This window comes from Hyperoodon ampullatus (assembly GCF_949752795.1).
Source record: "Hyperoodon ampullatus genome assembly, chromosome: 10".
NCBI lineage: Eukaryota > Metazoa > Chordata > Mammalia > Artiodactyla > Ziphiidae > Hyperoodon > Hyperoodon ampullatus.
The window spans coordinates 67,690,794-67,707,141 of record NC_136923.1 but is presented as its reverse complement, the minus strand read 5'-3'; the positions used below and the strand labels follow the sequence as shown (position 1 = coordinate 67,707,141).

The 16,348-nt window shown below is 37.6% G+C and overlaps 1 protein-coding gene across 1 annotated transcript in view; it reads left to right on the top strand.

The window, feature by feature from the left end:
- Positions 1 to 6,561: 6,561 nt before the first annotated feature.
- Positions 6,562 to 16,348, top strand: part of FKBP5 (FKBP prolyl isomerase 5) — a gene marked incomplete at its 5' end in the record, with an annotated part of 55,222 nt that continues 45,435 nt past the window's right edge. Inside the window, 2 exons of the mRNA XM_079713293.1 lie at positions 6,562 to 6,666; positions 13,631 to 13,775. Of these exons, the coding sequence (XP_079569419.1) occupies positions 6,562 to 6,666; positions 13,631 to 13,775 (250 nt within the window). The remainder of the gene's footprint in view (positions 6,667 to 13,630; positions 13,776 to 16,348) is intronic.

Genomic DNA, 16,348 nt, shown 5'->3' with positions numbered 1-16,348 from the left:
CATGTTCATAGAAAAAAATGGGAGCCACCTTGTGCATTCGGGAGGGAGGGAAACCTACCTGGCCTAACTGATCTGAACACAGCGTCTGCTCTGTCCCCCAGGTGGGGCTCTACTTAATTTCTCTGCTCTTTGTGATGCTGACCAGGCTCCCTTTGGAAGAGCTGTTCTTACAGTCGGTGTTAAGAAGGCAGTTTGCTCTTCTTTGTTCTCTCCTTCTGGCTGATCTCATCTGTGTTCTAGTTCAGTGATACACCTTTTCTTGTTTTCAAGCTCAGAGCTTTGCAGATTTTTCTGTCGCTCCATTGCCATCGTGGGGGAAGTTGATCCCTTAGTCTTTCAGCCCTTGGCATTTGGATGGTCTAATATTTTCTAGACCTTTTTTTGTTTTGTTTTAATGCTAATATAACTCTTTGCCTCCTACTTATTTAAGAACAGTAGTAATTCATCCAAGTAAACAGGGTTAGTGATGGTAATGGTAAATTTGGTGTATTAACTTTGCTTTTCTTCACTAATTACTGAGAAGGAAAGTGAGTTTACCAAAGCATTGTATGTATCTGAGAGAGACAATAAAGGAGGAAATAATTTGCAGCAACCAAGGGGTAGCTCCATTTAGGATTCTCTTTCCTCTCCAGTCTTCATGATTGGACTTCCCAGAGTCTTTGGTCCCCGAAGAACTGATACAATAATCACTTCTGGAGGCTTGACTCAGAACTTTGGGATTGCACTGGAAATACAGAAGGTATCCTCAATTAAGGGGAAGGTAGGAGAGCTAAAGAGAGAACCATGGTTAAATATACAGTGCAGTGGCATTAAGTACATTCACATTGTTGTGCAGTTATCACCACTCTTCTCCAGAACTTTTTCATCTTCCCAAAAAGACACTCTATATCCATTAAACAACTACTCTATTCTCTGCTACCCTCAGCCCCTGGTAATCTCTGTTCTACTTTCTGTGTCTATAAATTTTTAAAAAATATTTATTTATTTATTTGGTTGGTTGGTTGGTTGACTGGTTGTGCAGGGTGTTAGTTGCGGCAGGCGGGCTCCTTAGTTGTGGCATGCAAACTCTTAGTGGCGGCATGCATGTGAGATCTAGTTCCCTGACCAGGGATCGAACCTGGGCCCCCTGCATTGGGAGTGTGGAGTCTTATCCACTGTACCACCAGGGAAGTCCCTGTCTCTATAAATTTGCCTATTCTAAGTACCTCATATAAGTAGAATCATACAATATTTGTCCTTTTGTGTCTTGCTTATTTCACTTAACATAATGTTTTCAAGTTCATCCATGTTTAGCATGTATCAGAATTTCATTCCTTTTTATGGAATAATATTCATTTTAATAATAACATATAATACATATTGCGCACACACCATATTTTATTTATGGACACTTGGATTTTTTCCACCTTTTGGCTTTTGTGAATACTACTACTGTATCTGTTTGAGTCTCTGGTTTTGCTTCTTTGGGGTACATACCTAGGAGTGGAATAGCCGGATCATATGGTGATTCTGTGTTTAATATTTTGAGGAACCACCAAACCTTTTCACAGAGGCTGCACCATTTTACATTACTACCAGCAGTGCATGAGGGTTCTGATTTCTCTACATCTTCACCAACACTTGTCATTTTTCCTTTTTTGATAACAACCATCCTCGTGAGTGTGAAGTGGTATCTCATTGTGATTTTGACTTGCATTTCCCTTATGAATAAGGATGTTGAACATCTTTTCACGTGCTTACTGGCTCTTTGTATATCTTCTTGCAGGTTTCTTTTTTAAAGGAGAAAAAGTAAATGTATGAGCATATATAAGAGCGTTGTTCATCATCTCCCCATTCCACACCCCAGTGTGGAGGAAGCAAATTAACTGGGGGAAAGTAGGTGAATAAATACAGTGTGCAGTTTCATATAGACATATAGTCTGTCTTTATATTTGATCTCGTTTCCTCTGCATGCATGTATATCTCTCTTTTGTGTGTGTCTTGCCTACAAATAGATAACTACTCCTGACACTCCTGTGTTACTGGACTTGAATGTTTGATAGAGGCCTGGGGTTGAAAGTAAATGAGAGCTTTCCAGTTCGTCCTTACATGAATATTTTCAAAATTAGGATGCACTTATACTGCATTCAGTTACAGTCCTTTCCTTGTGTTTTCTCTCTTTCTTTTGTGTTTTAATTTTAGGAGACTGAAAGCCTTTATGGCCCAGACATCTATGGTACTTAGAAAGAGTGCTGCTGTAATTTTGTAATTTTCTGTGTTTCTAACAAATTAGCCAGTTCCTATATTCTTTTTTGTCTTCTTTCTGAGAACTCTTCTGTTAGACAGTAGGATAATCTGTGATACAAGATATCTATATTTTAACAAAGAGAACAACTACAACAGTAGGTAATATACATGGTTAATTAGTGGATAAACCTTTAAAATGATTTCTCATTTGGGGGAATATGACAATTTAGTTATGTTAACTGAAGTTTTCAGTACACTGTTGATGAAATTTTAAGCTTAGTCTCATTTTTCTGTGATGTCTCAGGTGTTTGCTGACCAGCACTTTGGAGAGTGCATGCTTATCTGGCATGTCCGTAACAGAACGAACTGTGTGTTCCCTCTCTGAGGCTCTGGGCAGCAATTTCCCCCTTTGGACAGTTCAGGACAGTGAGCTTTATCATAGATTAATATCCATAGCTACAGAGTGCTTTTAAATCCAGAATAAACCTAGGGTAGGGGAACGAAGAAAAGACTCTCTTATGAAAAAAGTGAAATTTTCTTAGTGTGTCTTACAGGTTTTTAGGAATTATCTGTTCTTACGGCCTTTTTTTCATGTAACATTAGATCAAGGAAGAAGTTTTTCTTTATTTGTTTTGTTTGCTTACAAAAATCTATACCCCAAATGGTATAACTGGAATTAAGGGGAAGTACTTGGAATGTTCAGTTTATTTCTTTATTCTTCCAGATTTATCTGCCTTTGAAAGTTCAACAGAGTTTTAGTGTTGTTTTTATCTTTGTGTTTTAATTAATTTAATTCGTGCTACCTCTTTTCACATGGACCCCATACTAGTCAGATTCATTCTGAGATTACAAAGATTATTTGTATCTGTTCAAGTGTTAGAACCAAAAATAAAGAGCAAATTCCTTTATCAAATGAGATTTATAAAGTTTGCAAATCAACTTATACAAGTTCCCTATTTATTTAAATTTTAGCAAGCCATTGTTTCCAAAGGGGAGGTTTAGAACAAAAGAAAATGTTTTTTGATTGACAGTATTTTCATTTAAAAGTTTAGCTGATCTACAAATGACAAACATTCAAAAGAAAGGCATTGCCTTTGGATGTGTTGTAGTCATGCTTTCTGAATGCTCTGTTTTTAGCTTTTGGTGATATTTGTGCTCACACATGCTCTCTCTCAAATGATTTGAAAGTAAGTGGCAGACATCATGGCACCTCACCCCTAAATACTTCAGCATGTGTCTCCTAAGAATGAGGATATTATTCTGTATAAAACCACAATGCTATATCACACTCCAGAAGGCTAACATTATACAGTAATAATAAGGTAATGTATGGTCTGTTTTTCCAAATTTTCCTAATTCTCACAAAAATGTGCTTTTATAAATTTTTATTCCCCCTAATCCAGGATCCAGCCAAGGATCACACACTGCATTTGGTGGCTGTGTCTCTTTAGACTTTTTTAAACCAGAACAGGCCCATTTTCTTTTTTTTTTAACTTTTTTTTTGTCTTTCATAACATTAACATTTTGAGGAGTCTAGGCCAGTTGTAGAATGTTCCACAACCTAATTTTGTCTTTTCTTCTTGATTAGTTTCAGGTTAAATGTTTTTGGTAGGAATACCACATGTATACTTCCCATTACATCACATCAGGAGGCATACTGATATTGGTTTGTGTTAATATAGAAGATGCAGAGTTTGGTCATGATGCAGATCACTTGTGTGAAGGGGGAGGTTTGTCAGGTCACTCCACTGGAAAGCCCTTTTTCCTTTTTTAATAATAAGTAATCTGTAGGTTCCTGTTTTGAGACCGTGTAGCTGTCCTGTTCCCTAATAACCTTTCATTTGGTGGTTTTAATTTGTTTATTGATTTACTCCAGGGTTTCCCCAGGGGGTTACTGATGGATGTCTATGTACCTGTAAAGCACCAGGAAATTTTTTTGTGTGTATGTATTTTTCCAGGGATATGGTCCAACACCTCCAGAGTGTTTAAAAGATCTTTTCCCTCTGTTTTTGAGGTGGCTCCTGCAAATTTCTATGCATCAGAGAGTGTTTTATAAGTGGTAGGTTACTAGAATTTGGGAACAAACCCTGTTCATCTAATTTCCCTAATTATCTTGCCCAGCATCACACAACAAGTAGGTACTTAATTTTTGTTGTTGTTTGTTTGAGAACGCTTTGTTCTGGTCTTTCCCTTATCCTGAGCCAAGCATTTGGATCTTCTGTGTTTGGCATAAAGTGTACTAGAAAATAAAGCAAAGGGCTAAGCCCCTGGTTTTTGGTGTTCTCTTTGAAGATTTGGGGGCACAGCAAAATTTGATTTGTGTCTTTGTTGACACTGAAGTAAATTTAGGTCAATTGGAAATGATTTAAAACACTATATCAACTATATTTAGTTGTCTAATTATCAGTTGTATCAGTAAGACATTTTTCACGAGTGTACAATAGCACTTTTTAACTGTGTAGGCAAGAGGGTCCCACAGGTGACTTAGGGAGCCTTATGTCCATTACTAGCCTAATACTGAATAGCTGTAGAAGTGATTAATTCTTGTCTTCCCCTGCTCAACCAGGAGAGCAGTATGGAATTCATCATGGCAGCAGCCAGCAAGGTGTGTTTTGTTTTGTCTTGTTGATTAGCCTGTTGGTATTTGCCTTGCATGAAAAGTGTCTGTCATTTAGGTGACTGATGATAATAATAAGAGTTAACATTGGAATAGTATACTTTTAACATACACATTATACCATTTAATCCAGAAGATCACTCTGTGAAAGTAGATATTATTTTTATTCTAATTACACAGGTAGGGAAAAAGCTTAAAGAAGTTAGAGTAAGCACATTAAACAGCTTGTAAGGAGCTCCAGGTTCCTTGACCTTTCTGTCATTCCAGTCTAAAAGGTAGAGGCAGTCTAAGGAATCTAAATATGGACAAAGCATGGCCCTGCTCTCAAGGATCTTTTAAATACAACAAGTGTGTTGTCTTACGAATGTATTATAGACAACAAATCAAGGGGAGAGCTAAGGAAGTACAGAAAGGGCAGACAACTGCAAAATAGAAGGTCAAGTTTGGTAAGATGGAGGTAGCATTTGAGTGGGAAAAATGGGGATTTTATTTTTCTTTAATTTTTTTAATTTTTATTTATTTTTGGCTGTGTTGGGTCTTTGTTGCTGCATGCAGGCTTTCTCTAGTTGCAGCGAGCGGGGCTACTCTTCGTTGTGGTGCGCGGGCTTCTCATTGCAGTGGCTTCTCTTGTTGCAGAGCACCAGCTCTAGGTGCGCGGGCTTCAGTAGTTGTGGCACACAGGCCCTAGAGCACAGGCTCAGTAGTTGTGGCGCACGGGCTTAGTTGCTCTGCGGCACGTGGGATCTTCCCGGACCAGGGCTTGAACCCATGTCCCCTGCATTGGCAGGCGGATTCTTATCCACTGTGCCACCAGGGAAGCCCAAGAGTGGGGATTTTAAAAAAGAGTGACCAAGAGCATGGAGATGGGAAAGCACGGGACTTGTTATGGGAGAAGAATTGGTCTGGTTTGGCTAGAGCATGAGCTGCATGAAAGAAAGTAGTGGGAGCTAGACCTGAAAGATAGGTAAAGATCATGTTGTGGAGGGCCTGGAATGCCATGATAGGGAAGAACCTCATTCCAAAGGAACTTTTGAGCAGGAAATGAAAAATGTGGCTCTAAAAAAGACCCAGTAATAATCATGATAAATGTTTACATTTTTAAGTTATGACTTTGTGCTAATCTCTTAACATTTGTTATCTCATTAATGCCTCACAGTAACTCTATGAACAAAAACTCCATCCATTTTACAGATGTGAAACTGAGGCTCAGTGACTAAGTTTGCAAATGTCAAACAGATATTGCTGGAGCTAGGACTCACACTGGGGTCTGTCATTTTGAAAGCCTGTCCTGTTTTCCACTGTGATGTATTGTCATTTCTTTATCAGATCACCTGATAAGTTCTTAATTCTCTGTCAAGAATATGGCTGTAGGAAGAGGATGTTTTCAAAGTTCTGAAAGGACTACTTCTCAATGTGTAATCATGCTAAGGAATGTAATCACTATCAAACCTGACTTGTTCTGCTCTCTAATTTGGGATCAGAGCTGGATGGGAAATTGAAGAGTTGGATGATGTTTCATTTACATGCCTCATGACATCAGTACATGCTCATAGCAAATGTTTTTATTTTCCTTTTCAGTGTTTAACCTTATTGGCCCTTAGTAAATCTTGGGTCAGGTAAAGCTCAGTTCCTAGGGGCATTTAAGATGCATAAAGAAGTGATACTTTTCTTAGCTAAAATATGTTTCTTCTCAGCAGGTTGTCTACTTATAAAAGACAATGACTACTGATGAAGCTGCCAAGAACAATGGAGAAAGCCCCGCAGCAGCTGTTGCTGAACAGGGAGAGGATATTACCTCCAAAAAAGATAGAGGAGTATTAAAGGTGAGGCCACAAGGATGAATGACATTTAGGGAAATTTGCTATCTGGAAAGATTGTTAATAAAAGTCTTTTTTTGTTTTTTTGGTTGGAGGTGGAGATGGATAATGTTTATAGAGGCTTACTAAGTACCAAACACTGCAGTTAAATTCTCATTTTGTCTTCATAACTGGAGGTTTATTTATTTATTTATTTATTTTATTTTATTTTATTAGTTTCTGCTTTATAACAAAGTGAATCAGTCATACATATACATCTGTTTCTATATCCCTTCCCTCTTGCATCTCCCTCCCTCCCACCCTCCCTATTCCCCCCCTCCAGGTGGTCACAGAGCACCGAGCTGATCTGATCTCCCTGTGCTGTGCGGCTGCTTCCCACTATCTATCTACCTTACGTTTGGTAGTGTATATATGTCTTTGCCTCTCTCTCGCTTTGTCACAGCTTACCCTTCCCCCTCCCCATATCCTCAAGTCCATTCTCAAGTAGGTCTGTGTCTTTATTCCTGTTTTATGGAGGTTTATTTTTAATCCCAGATTATAGATGGTAAAACTGAGGGCCAGCTAGGTAAATTAACTTGCCTCAAATCATATATCTTAGTAAATGCAGATCTGGGGTTTAGGTCCAAGTTACGTCTGACTCCAAAAGGCTGTGTCTCTCTATTCTCAGAGTGTATAAATGGGTTATTATTTTAATATAATATTTAAGTATATTAAAGCTAGCTAATGACAATTCAAAAGACTTTTTTAAAAGAAAAAGAAAAGCTAACTTGCAGAGTTCAAAAGGATTGGTTTTTTACATACAAATAGAATTCCTGTGTGCAGTGAAGGTATTTTTTTGAGGTTTCATCAGAGAATATATCTCACTTTTGAATTAGCTTTCCTCCTTAAAAACACTTTTTTCATTCTGTAATTAATCATTTTTACATTTTTTTTATCTCACAGTGGTTTTGTGAGACAGTTCTTTTTGATTCTTCCATTTATGTATGGAAGATATGTATGTGTTATTATTCTGTATAATAAAGAGAGGTTAAATGGTTTTAGTCATACTGAGTTCTTTTTTCTCTACACTGTTGTTATGCGTTCAAGTTTTGTATAATTAATTTTTTTTTGCTGAAAAGATTATCTTAAACATTCTAAATATTATCACTAAGCTGAGTTTTAATATCTCCTTGTGTTATCAGTAGCAAATGAGAATTCTTTTAGTTTGTTTTGGCTAATGTTGCTTATGTGAAAGCTTTTTTCTGCACCTGAATTTCTTCCGAATATACATGTTTTACTATTAGCTTGCTATATGCCAAGCCAAAGTTTGAAGACTTCAACCTGTAGAATAAGGGCTTTATGCTATCTATAGCATAAGATGTATATTATGATATATTCATTCAGAGGGCTTTTCAACCTTGTAGCTCTGTGAATTACTCATCCCATACTCCAGAATGCCTCTCAAGACATGAAATGTCTAGAAATGCAGATTCCCTCCACGGGAGGCTCAGGCTTCTAAATACTGCATGCAGTTCATGAACACGAGCACTTCTAGAATTTCTTTTAGATTAACTTTTTTGAAACGTTTTTTACCCTTGAGTACTAGAAGGGCAGTAATGATTCTACTTTTTTTTTTTTTTTTTTACTAGCACTTAATATAATTTTTTAAACTGTAATTATTTTTTCCCAGCTGTATTGAGATATATTTGAAATATAACACTATGTAAGTTTAAGGTATACAATGTGATGATATGATACACGTGATATGTGTATCATGATATGATTCCCTCCCTCCCCTGGAGGGAATCTGCATTTCTAGGACTATAATCAAGTAACTGGGCATATGGGATGAATGGCTACCATGGAGTCAGAGCTGTTCACATCAGCAAGTGATACTGTGGTATCACTTCCGGTTTCCCCAACAAGACAAGTTTAGTGCCTAAATCTGGAGCTGTCTTGAGGATATAATCTAGTCTCAATTCATTTTAAAATTGTAAGCGCCAAAAAGAAATTTTATATATGATATGATACACTTAAATGTTTTGAAATGATTACTGCAGTAGGGTTAGTTAACCCCTTCATCACCTCAGATAATTATTTCTTTTTTGTGGTAACATTTAAGATCTATTCTCTTAGCAGCTCTCAAGTATATAATACAGTGTTGTTAATTATAGTCACCATGCTGTACATTAGATCCCAAGAATTTATTCATCTTATAACTTGGAAGTATGTACTCTTTGACCAACATCTCCCCATTTTCCCCTAGCCCCTGGCAACCATCATTCGACTCTCTGTTACACTGTGAGTTCAGCTTTTTTAGATTCCACATATAAGTGATATCACACAGTATTTATCTGTCTTTATTTATCTGAATAATATTCTATTATATATATATATATATAATATTATATAATATATATATACCACATCTTTATCCATTATTTCTTTGAGATAGTGATTTCATTTCCTTTGGATTTATACCCAGAAGTGGAATTGCTGAATCATATGGTAGTTCTAGTTTTAATTTTTTGAGGAAACTTCATACTCTTTTCCATAGTGGCTGTCCCAATTTATATCCCTACCAACAGTGTACAGGGTTTACTTTTCTCCACATCCTCATCAACACTTGTTATTTCTTGATTTTTTGATTATAGCCATGAGTTCCTTGTATATTTTCAGTATCAAATATATGGTTTGCAGATATTTTCTCCCATTCCATAGATTGCCTTTTCATTTTGGTGATTGTTTCTTTTGCTGCGCAGAAGCTTTTTTTTAAATATATATATAAATTTATTTTATTTAATTTATTTTTTATTTATTTTTTTTTTTTGCGGTATGCGGGCCTCTCCCTGTTGTGGCCTCTCCCGTTGCGGAGCACAGGCTCCGGACGCGCAGGCTCAGCGGCCATGGCTCACGGGCCCAGCCGCTCCACGGCATGTGGGATCTTCCTGGACTGGGGCACGAACCCGTGTCCCCTGCATTGGCAGGCGGACTCTCAACCACTGTGCCACCAGGGAAGCCCAATTTATTTTATTTTTATTTATTTTTGGCTGCGTTGGGTCTTTGTTGCTGCATGCAGGCTTTCTCTAGTTGCAGCGAGCAGGGGCTACTCTTCGTTGCAGTGCGCAGGCTTCTCATTGCAGTGGCCTCTCTTGTTGCGGAGCGTGGGCCCTAGAGCATTTGGGCTTCAGTAGTTGTGGCTCATGGGCTCTAGAGCACAGGCTCAGTAGTTGTGGCGCACGGGCTTAGTTGCTCCGCAGCATGTGGGATCTTCCCGGACCAGGGCTCGAACCTGTGTCCCCTGTGTTGGCAGGCAGATTCTTATCCACTGTGCCACCAGAGAAGCCCACAGAATATTTTTAGTTTGATGTTCCACTTATTTATTTTTGTTGCTTGTACTTTTTGTGTCATATCCAAAAAATTATTGCCAAGATTAATGTCAAGGAGATTTTTCCCTTGTTTTCCTTAGATGTTTTATAGTTTCATATCTTATATTTAAGTCTTTCATTGATTTTGAGTTAATTTTTGTGAGTGGTGTAAGATAGGGGTCCAATTTTATTCTTCATAGGGTTATCCACTTTTCCCTACATCTTTTACTGAAGAGATTATCTGTTCCTCATTGAGCATTCTTGGCTCCCTTGTCAAATATTAGTTGACTGTATATGCTACAGTTTATTTCTGGGTTCTCGATTCTGTTCCATTGGTCTGTGTGCCTCTTTTTATGACAGTACCATTCTGTTTTTATCACTATAGTTTTTAATATAGTTTGAAATCAGGAAATGTTATGCCTCCAGCTTTGTTCTTTCTCAGAATTGCTTTGACTATTTGGGATCTTTTATGGGTCTGTACGAATTTTAGCTTTTTTTTTTTTCTATTTCTGTGAAAAATGCAGAAATTTTGATATGTCTTGATATGTCTTGGATTGAATCTATAGATGTTTTTCAGTAGTATGGACATTTTAACATTTTTAATTCTTCTGATCCATGATCATAGGATACCTTTCCATTTATATGTGTCTTCTTCAGTTTCTTTCATCAGAATCTTATAGTTTTCAGTGTATAGATCTTCCACCTCCTTGGTTAAATTTATTTCTAACTATTTTATAGTTTTTGATGATATTGTGAATGGGATTTTTTATTGAGGTATAATTGACATATAACGTTTTATTAGTTTCGGGTGTACAGCATAATGATTTGACATTTGTATTGTGAAATGATCACCACAATAAGTCTATTTAACGTCTGTCACCATACATAGTTTAAAAAATTTTTTTTGTGTTGAGAACTTTTTAGATCTATTCTCTTAGCAGCTTCCAAATATGCAATATGTTATTAACTATTGCATCATGCTGTACATTACATCCATGACTTATTCTGTAACTGAAGGTTTGTACCTTTTGACTCCCTTTACCCATTTCTCCCACCCTCCCCGCAAACTCTGACCTCTGGCAACCACCAATCTGTTTCTGTTCTTTGTATCTATAAATTTAGTTGTTTTTTTCTTTACTTTTCTTTCTTTTCTTTTCTTTTTTTTTGTGGTACACGGGCCTCTCACTGTTGTGGCCTCTCCCGTTGCGGAGCACAGGCTCCGGACGCGCAGGCTCAGCGGCCATGGCTCACGGGCCCAGCCGCTCCACGGCATGTGGAATCTTCCTGGACCAGGGCACGAACCCGTGTCCCCTGCATCGGCAGGCGGACTCTCAACCACTGCGCCACTAGGGAAGCCCTTTTTTTTTTTTTTAAGATTCCATATATAAGTGAGATCATACGGTATTTGTCTTTCTCTGTCTGATCTATTTTCACTTAGCATAATTCCCTCAAGGTCCATCCATGTTGTTACAAATGGCAAGATTTCATTCCTTTTTAAAAAAATAAGTTTATTTATTTACTTATTTGGCTGCACTGAGTCTTTGCTGCTGCTTTCTCTGGGGCTCTTATTGTGGTGCACGGGCTTCTCATTGTTGTGGCTTCTTTTGTTGCAGAGCATGGGCTCTAGGTGCACGGGCTCAGTAGTTGTGGCTCTCGGCCTCTAGAGCGCAGGCTCAGTAGTTGTGGTGCATGGGCTTTGTTGCTCCGCGGCATTTGGGATCTTCCTGGACCAGGGCTCGAACTCGTGTACCCTGCATTGGCAGGCAGATTCTTAACCACTGTGCCACCAGGGAAGTCCCAATTTCATTCTTTTTTATGGCTAAATAATCATCCTGTGTGTGTGTGTGTGTGTGTGTGTGTGTGTGTACATATATATATATATAAAACATACAAATATATATTTTTTCTTTATCCATTCATTTATTGATGAACACAGGTTGTTTCCATATCTTTGCTAATGTAAGTAATGCTGCAGTGAACATGGCGAGGGTGCATGTATCTTTTTCAGTTAGTGTTTTCATTTCTTTTGTATAAATACCCACAAGTGGAATTGTTGGATCATATGGTAGTTCTACTTTTAATCTTTTGAGGAACCTCCATACTGTCCTCCGTAGTGGCTGCACCAATTTACATTCCCACCAACAGTGCAAGAGAGTTCCCTTTTCTCCACATCCTCACCAACACTTTTTATTTCTTGTCTTTTTGATGACAGCCATTCTGACAGGTGTGAGGTGATATCTCATTGTGGTTTTGGTTTACATTTCTGGGATTGTTTTCTCTATATCTTTTTCAGATATTTTGTTAGTGTGTAGAAACACAACTGATTTCTGTATATTGATTTTGTAATTCTGCAACTTTACTGAATTCATTGATTAGTTCAAACACTTTTTTTTGATGAAGTTGCAGTAATCATTTTTTTTCCTTTAGAATTTCTAGGCTTTTGAGCTAAGAAGGTTGTAGAATCTAAGTTCACAGTGTTTATGTGGTGATATGAGGGTGGGGCAAGGAGGACACGTCTCAAAAAAGAATTTAGGAGCAAATAATTGAATTCTTCAGGGGCTTCCCTGGTGGCGCAGTGGTTGAGAGTCCGCCTGCCGATGCAAGGGACACGGGTTCGTGCCCCGGTCTGGGAGGATCCCACATGCTGCGGAGCGGTTGGGCCCGTGAGCCATGGCCACTGGGCCTGCACGTCCGGAGCCTGTGCTCCGCAACGGGAGAGGCCACAGCAGTGAGAGGCCGGCGTACCGCAAAAAAAAAAAAAAAAAAAAAATTCTTCAGATAAAAATTCAGACCCTTCCCCCCAAAAAATGTTTATTGGACATTAGCTACCATCCTCTGTTATCTAATAAAAATGATTAATTTGGCATAAGTGATTGACAGAATAAATTATACACCACATGCCTGGATTTGATTTTCTTTTCCCAGAACTGACCAACTACATTAGTGGCTTGCTCTGCCAAGAACAAAATAAATATACTGGATTTTATGATAGTTAAATGTTTTTCAACTTGGAGTTTTTTGGCATTTCCTTTACTAGAACACAAGTTATTCAGTATCATATCAAACTGTGCAGTGGTACTGTTTTTTTTACACTTTGAATATTCTTCAAATAGTAGGACGTATAACTTTATATCAGGAAATTGGGCTTTTTGAAATTAAACCAAACTAGTGGAATCTAGTCAAAAGATAATGTTTTTAGCAAAGGAGAGAAATAAAAATCTCACCTTTGAAACTTTGCTTCAGACTTCTTCTTGAATGTTTTTGAAAGTCCACTAATCTTTTTGGTCTAATTCAGTTTGTACATGGACTAACTGTGTTTTGAAAGATTTCAGTGTCAAAAGATGAGGCATTAAACCAATGAAACAAGATCCATTGATTAATTATTTTGAGAGAATAGTGTGATTAACAATACAATTAAGTATAGCATTAAAGATTTAGAGTAGTACAGGATAATTTTGTAACAGTGAGGATCATTGAGAGAACTGGGAGGGAAGCCTTTAGAAAGGACAGACAGTTGTTTGCAAATGTGCCTGAGTGATGTGGAAGGGACTGTGTGACCTCTTTATTCTCTGATGAGAAATAAAATGTTTAACCTCATTTTTCTTGACATTTGTCTTTTCTAGATTGTCAAAAGAGTAGGGAATAGTGAGGAAACCCCGATGATTGGAGACAAAGTTTATGTCCATTACAAAGGAAAATTGTCAAATGGAAAGAAGTTTGATTCCAGTCATGATCGAAACGAACCATTTGTCTTTAGTCTTGGCAAAGGTAAGAGGGTTTTTTTTTTTTTTTGAGTTGTGTTTTGCTTAGATTTATTGCTATTTATATTATACGGGAGCTAGTGGATCCTGTCCTTGCCAAAAGTGAAGATGTTTTGGAGCAGTAGTTCTCATGGATCCTATCCTTGCCAAAAATAAAGATATTTTGGAGCAGTAGTTCTCAAAGTATGGTCCATGGATCCCTGTGGGGTCCCGGAGATACTTTTAGGGGGTCCATAGTGTCAAAATTATTTTCATAATAATACTAAGATTTTATTTATTTATTTATTTATTTATTCATTCATTCATTCATTCATTTATTTTACTGTGTTGACATTTGCACCGATGGTACCAAGCTGCAGTGGTGAATATTTGCTGGAGCCTTAGCACAAATCTAGGCAATGGCACCAAACTATACCATTAGTATGCCCTCACTCACTGTTTAAATAAGAAAAAAAAAGAAGGCCAGTTTCACTTAAGAATGTCCTTGATAAGGTGTAAAACATATTAATTTTATTAAATCCTAATGAGTTTCACATTGTTTTGATATTTTGTGACAGATGGGAAAGCACACATAAAGCACTTCTGCATCCCCAACTACAGTAGCTATCTCAAGGGAAAGCACTTGTGTACTTGCTTTAGTCAAGAGCTGAACTAGCTGCATTTTTTCCATGAAGCACCATTTTTTTTTTTTTTTTTTTTTTTTGCGGTACACGGGCCTCTCACTGTTGTGGCCTCTCCCGTTGCGGAGCACAGGCTCTAGACGCGCAGGCTCAGCGGCCATGGCTCATGGGCCTAGCCGCTCCACGGCATGTGGGATCTTCCCGGACCGGGGCATGAACCTGTGTCCCCTGCATTGGCAGGCAGACCCTCAACCACTGCGCCACCAGGGAAGCCCGAAGCACCATTTTTATTTGAAAGAGCAAGCTATGATTATTCAGAGTTGATTTTTCCGTATTTGGCAGATATTTTCTCGCAAATGAATGAAGTGAGCCTGTCACTTCAAGGACAACAACTGACAGTATTTGTTGCCATTGAGTTTTCAAGTGAAAATTACAGTTTTGGAAAATTTGTATCTGCTACTCAGAGCTTGACAGCTTCCCAAAACTTAAAAGACTTCTGTTGAGATCAATGAGTATTAATGAATGTGATTTTTAAAATATCATGAAATGAAATGTGTTAACATTTGGAAGATTGTGTGACTCAGTGAACAATATTTTCCCAATGACCAATGCAAGACGTTATAAAATTACGCATGAGTAAAAGGTCCATTTGATGTGTAAGCTAGACCAATGGATTTTAACGTAACATAATATGAAAAGTTCATTGATAACGGTTTCAGATTCCACATTGCAACTAACCTTTATGAAACTACCACTTGTCCAGTTTTGATGTAGTGTCAGATTATAGTCATAATTATCTGAAAAGGCTATTAAAAAACTCCTATCTTTTCTGATTATCTATATGTGCGGGTTTGGATTTTTTCCATATACTTCAGCCAAAAATTGCAACAGATGAATCCAAAAGTAGGTATGAGAATCTGGTTGTCTTTTATTAAGTCAGACACATTTTACATTTGTAAAGTGATAAAACAATGTCACTCTTCTCACTAATTTTTTTCTTTTGGGAAATATAGTTATTTTCCATAAAAATAATTTATGTTAACATATGAGGTTATTGTTATTTTAAATGAACTGGTAAATAACTATTAAAAAATTTTTTTAATATGATAAATATCAATAGATACAGCATACAAACAAAAGGACCTTAGGGTCTTCAATTTTTAAGATGTAAAGGGGTCCTGAGGATAAAAAGTTGAGAACCACTGTTTTAAAATCTTAAATGTGATTTTTTACTAATTTCTTTACAAATGCTTTTAAATGTCTTCAGTTAATTTAGTATTCTTATTTTTTTTAATCTTGGAAGAAGAGTAATACCCCATAGATCAAATTGAACTTTGTGGACCATGTGGCTTGTTGGAAGTTAGTGGCTGAATTACAAAGTCTTTTTACTCTTATCTGCCACAGATATAGCAGACTTCTAGTTTGTTCCCAGATCAAGTGTAGGAGCAAAGGGGCGATCCCCCCCATTCACCACCATGGCTCAATGTTGAAAAATTCCTTTCTTTTTCTGACTCTACACCTTAGTTGAGTTGCTAGCTAAGCAAGGATGCGGGAAAGGAAACAGCAAGTAGCTAAGGAGTTAAACTCTTTCTGCCTCTCTGCCTTCCCTGGTACCCACAGGCATTTCTATGTCCTGGTGACTTCTGCTTCCTGTACAGCTGTACTCTCTCCAAGTTCTAGTGCTCGCTATGCCACTGCTCCCTTCTCCTTTGGATCCTCAGTGAGTTAATGGCTCATGTGAGATTAATCTTGTGTTCAATAAGATAGCAATCAAAATCAAATACAGATTTTTTTTTCTTAACATAGCAGATAAGGATGACGGTTAACTTAAACTTTTTTTCATTTTTGTTGATGTAAGGATGTGAATTTCCAGGGCCACCAGCATGGCTGTGGCATCATTATTTAATTTAGATGACCTCAGAGTAAATGGCCTCATCAGACCTTTTTGTTCCCACTGCCC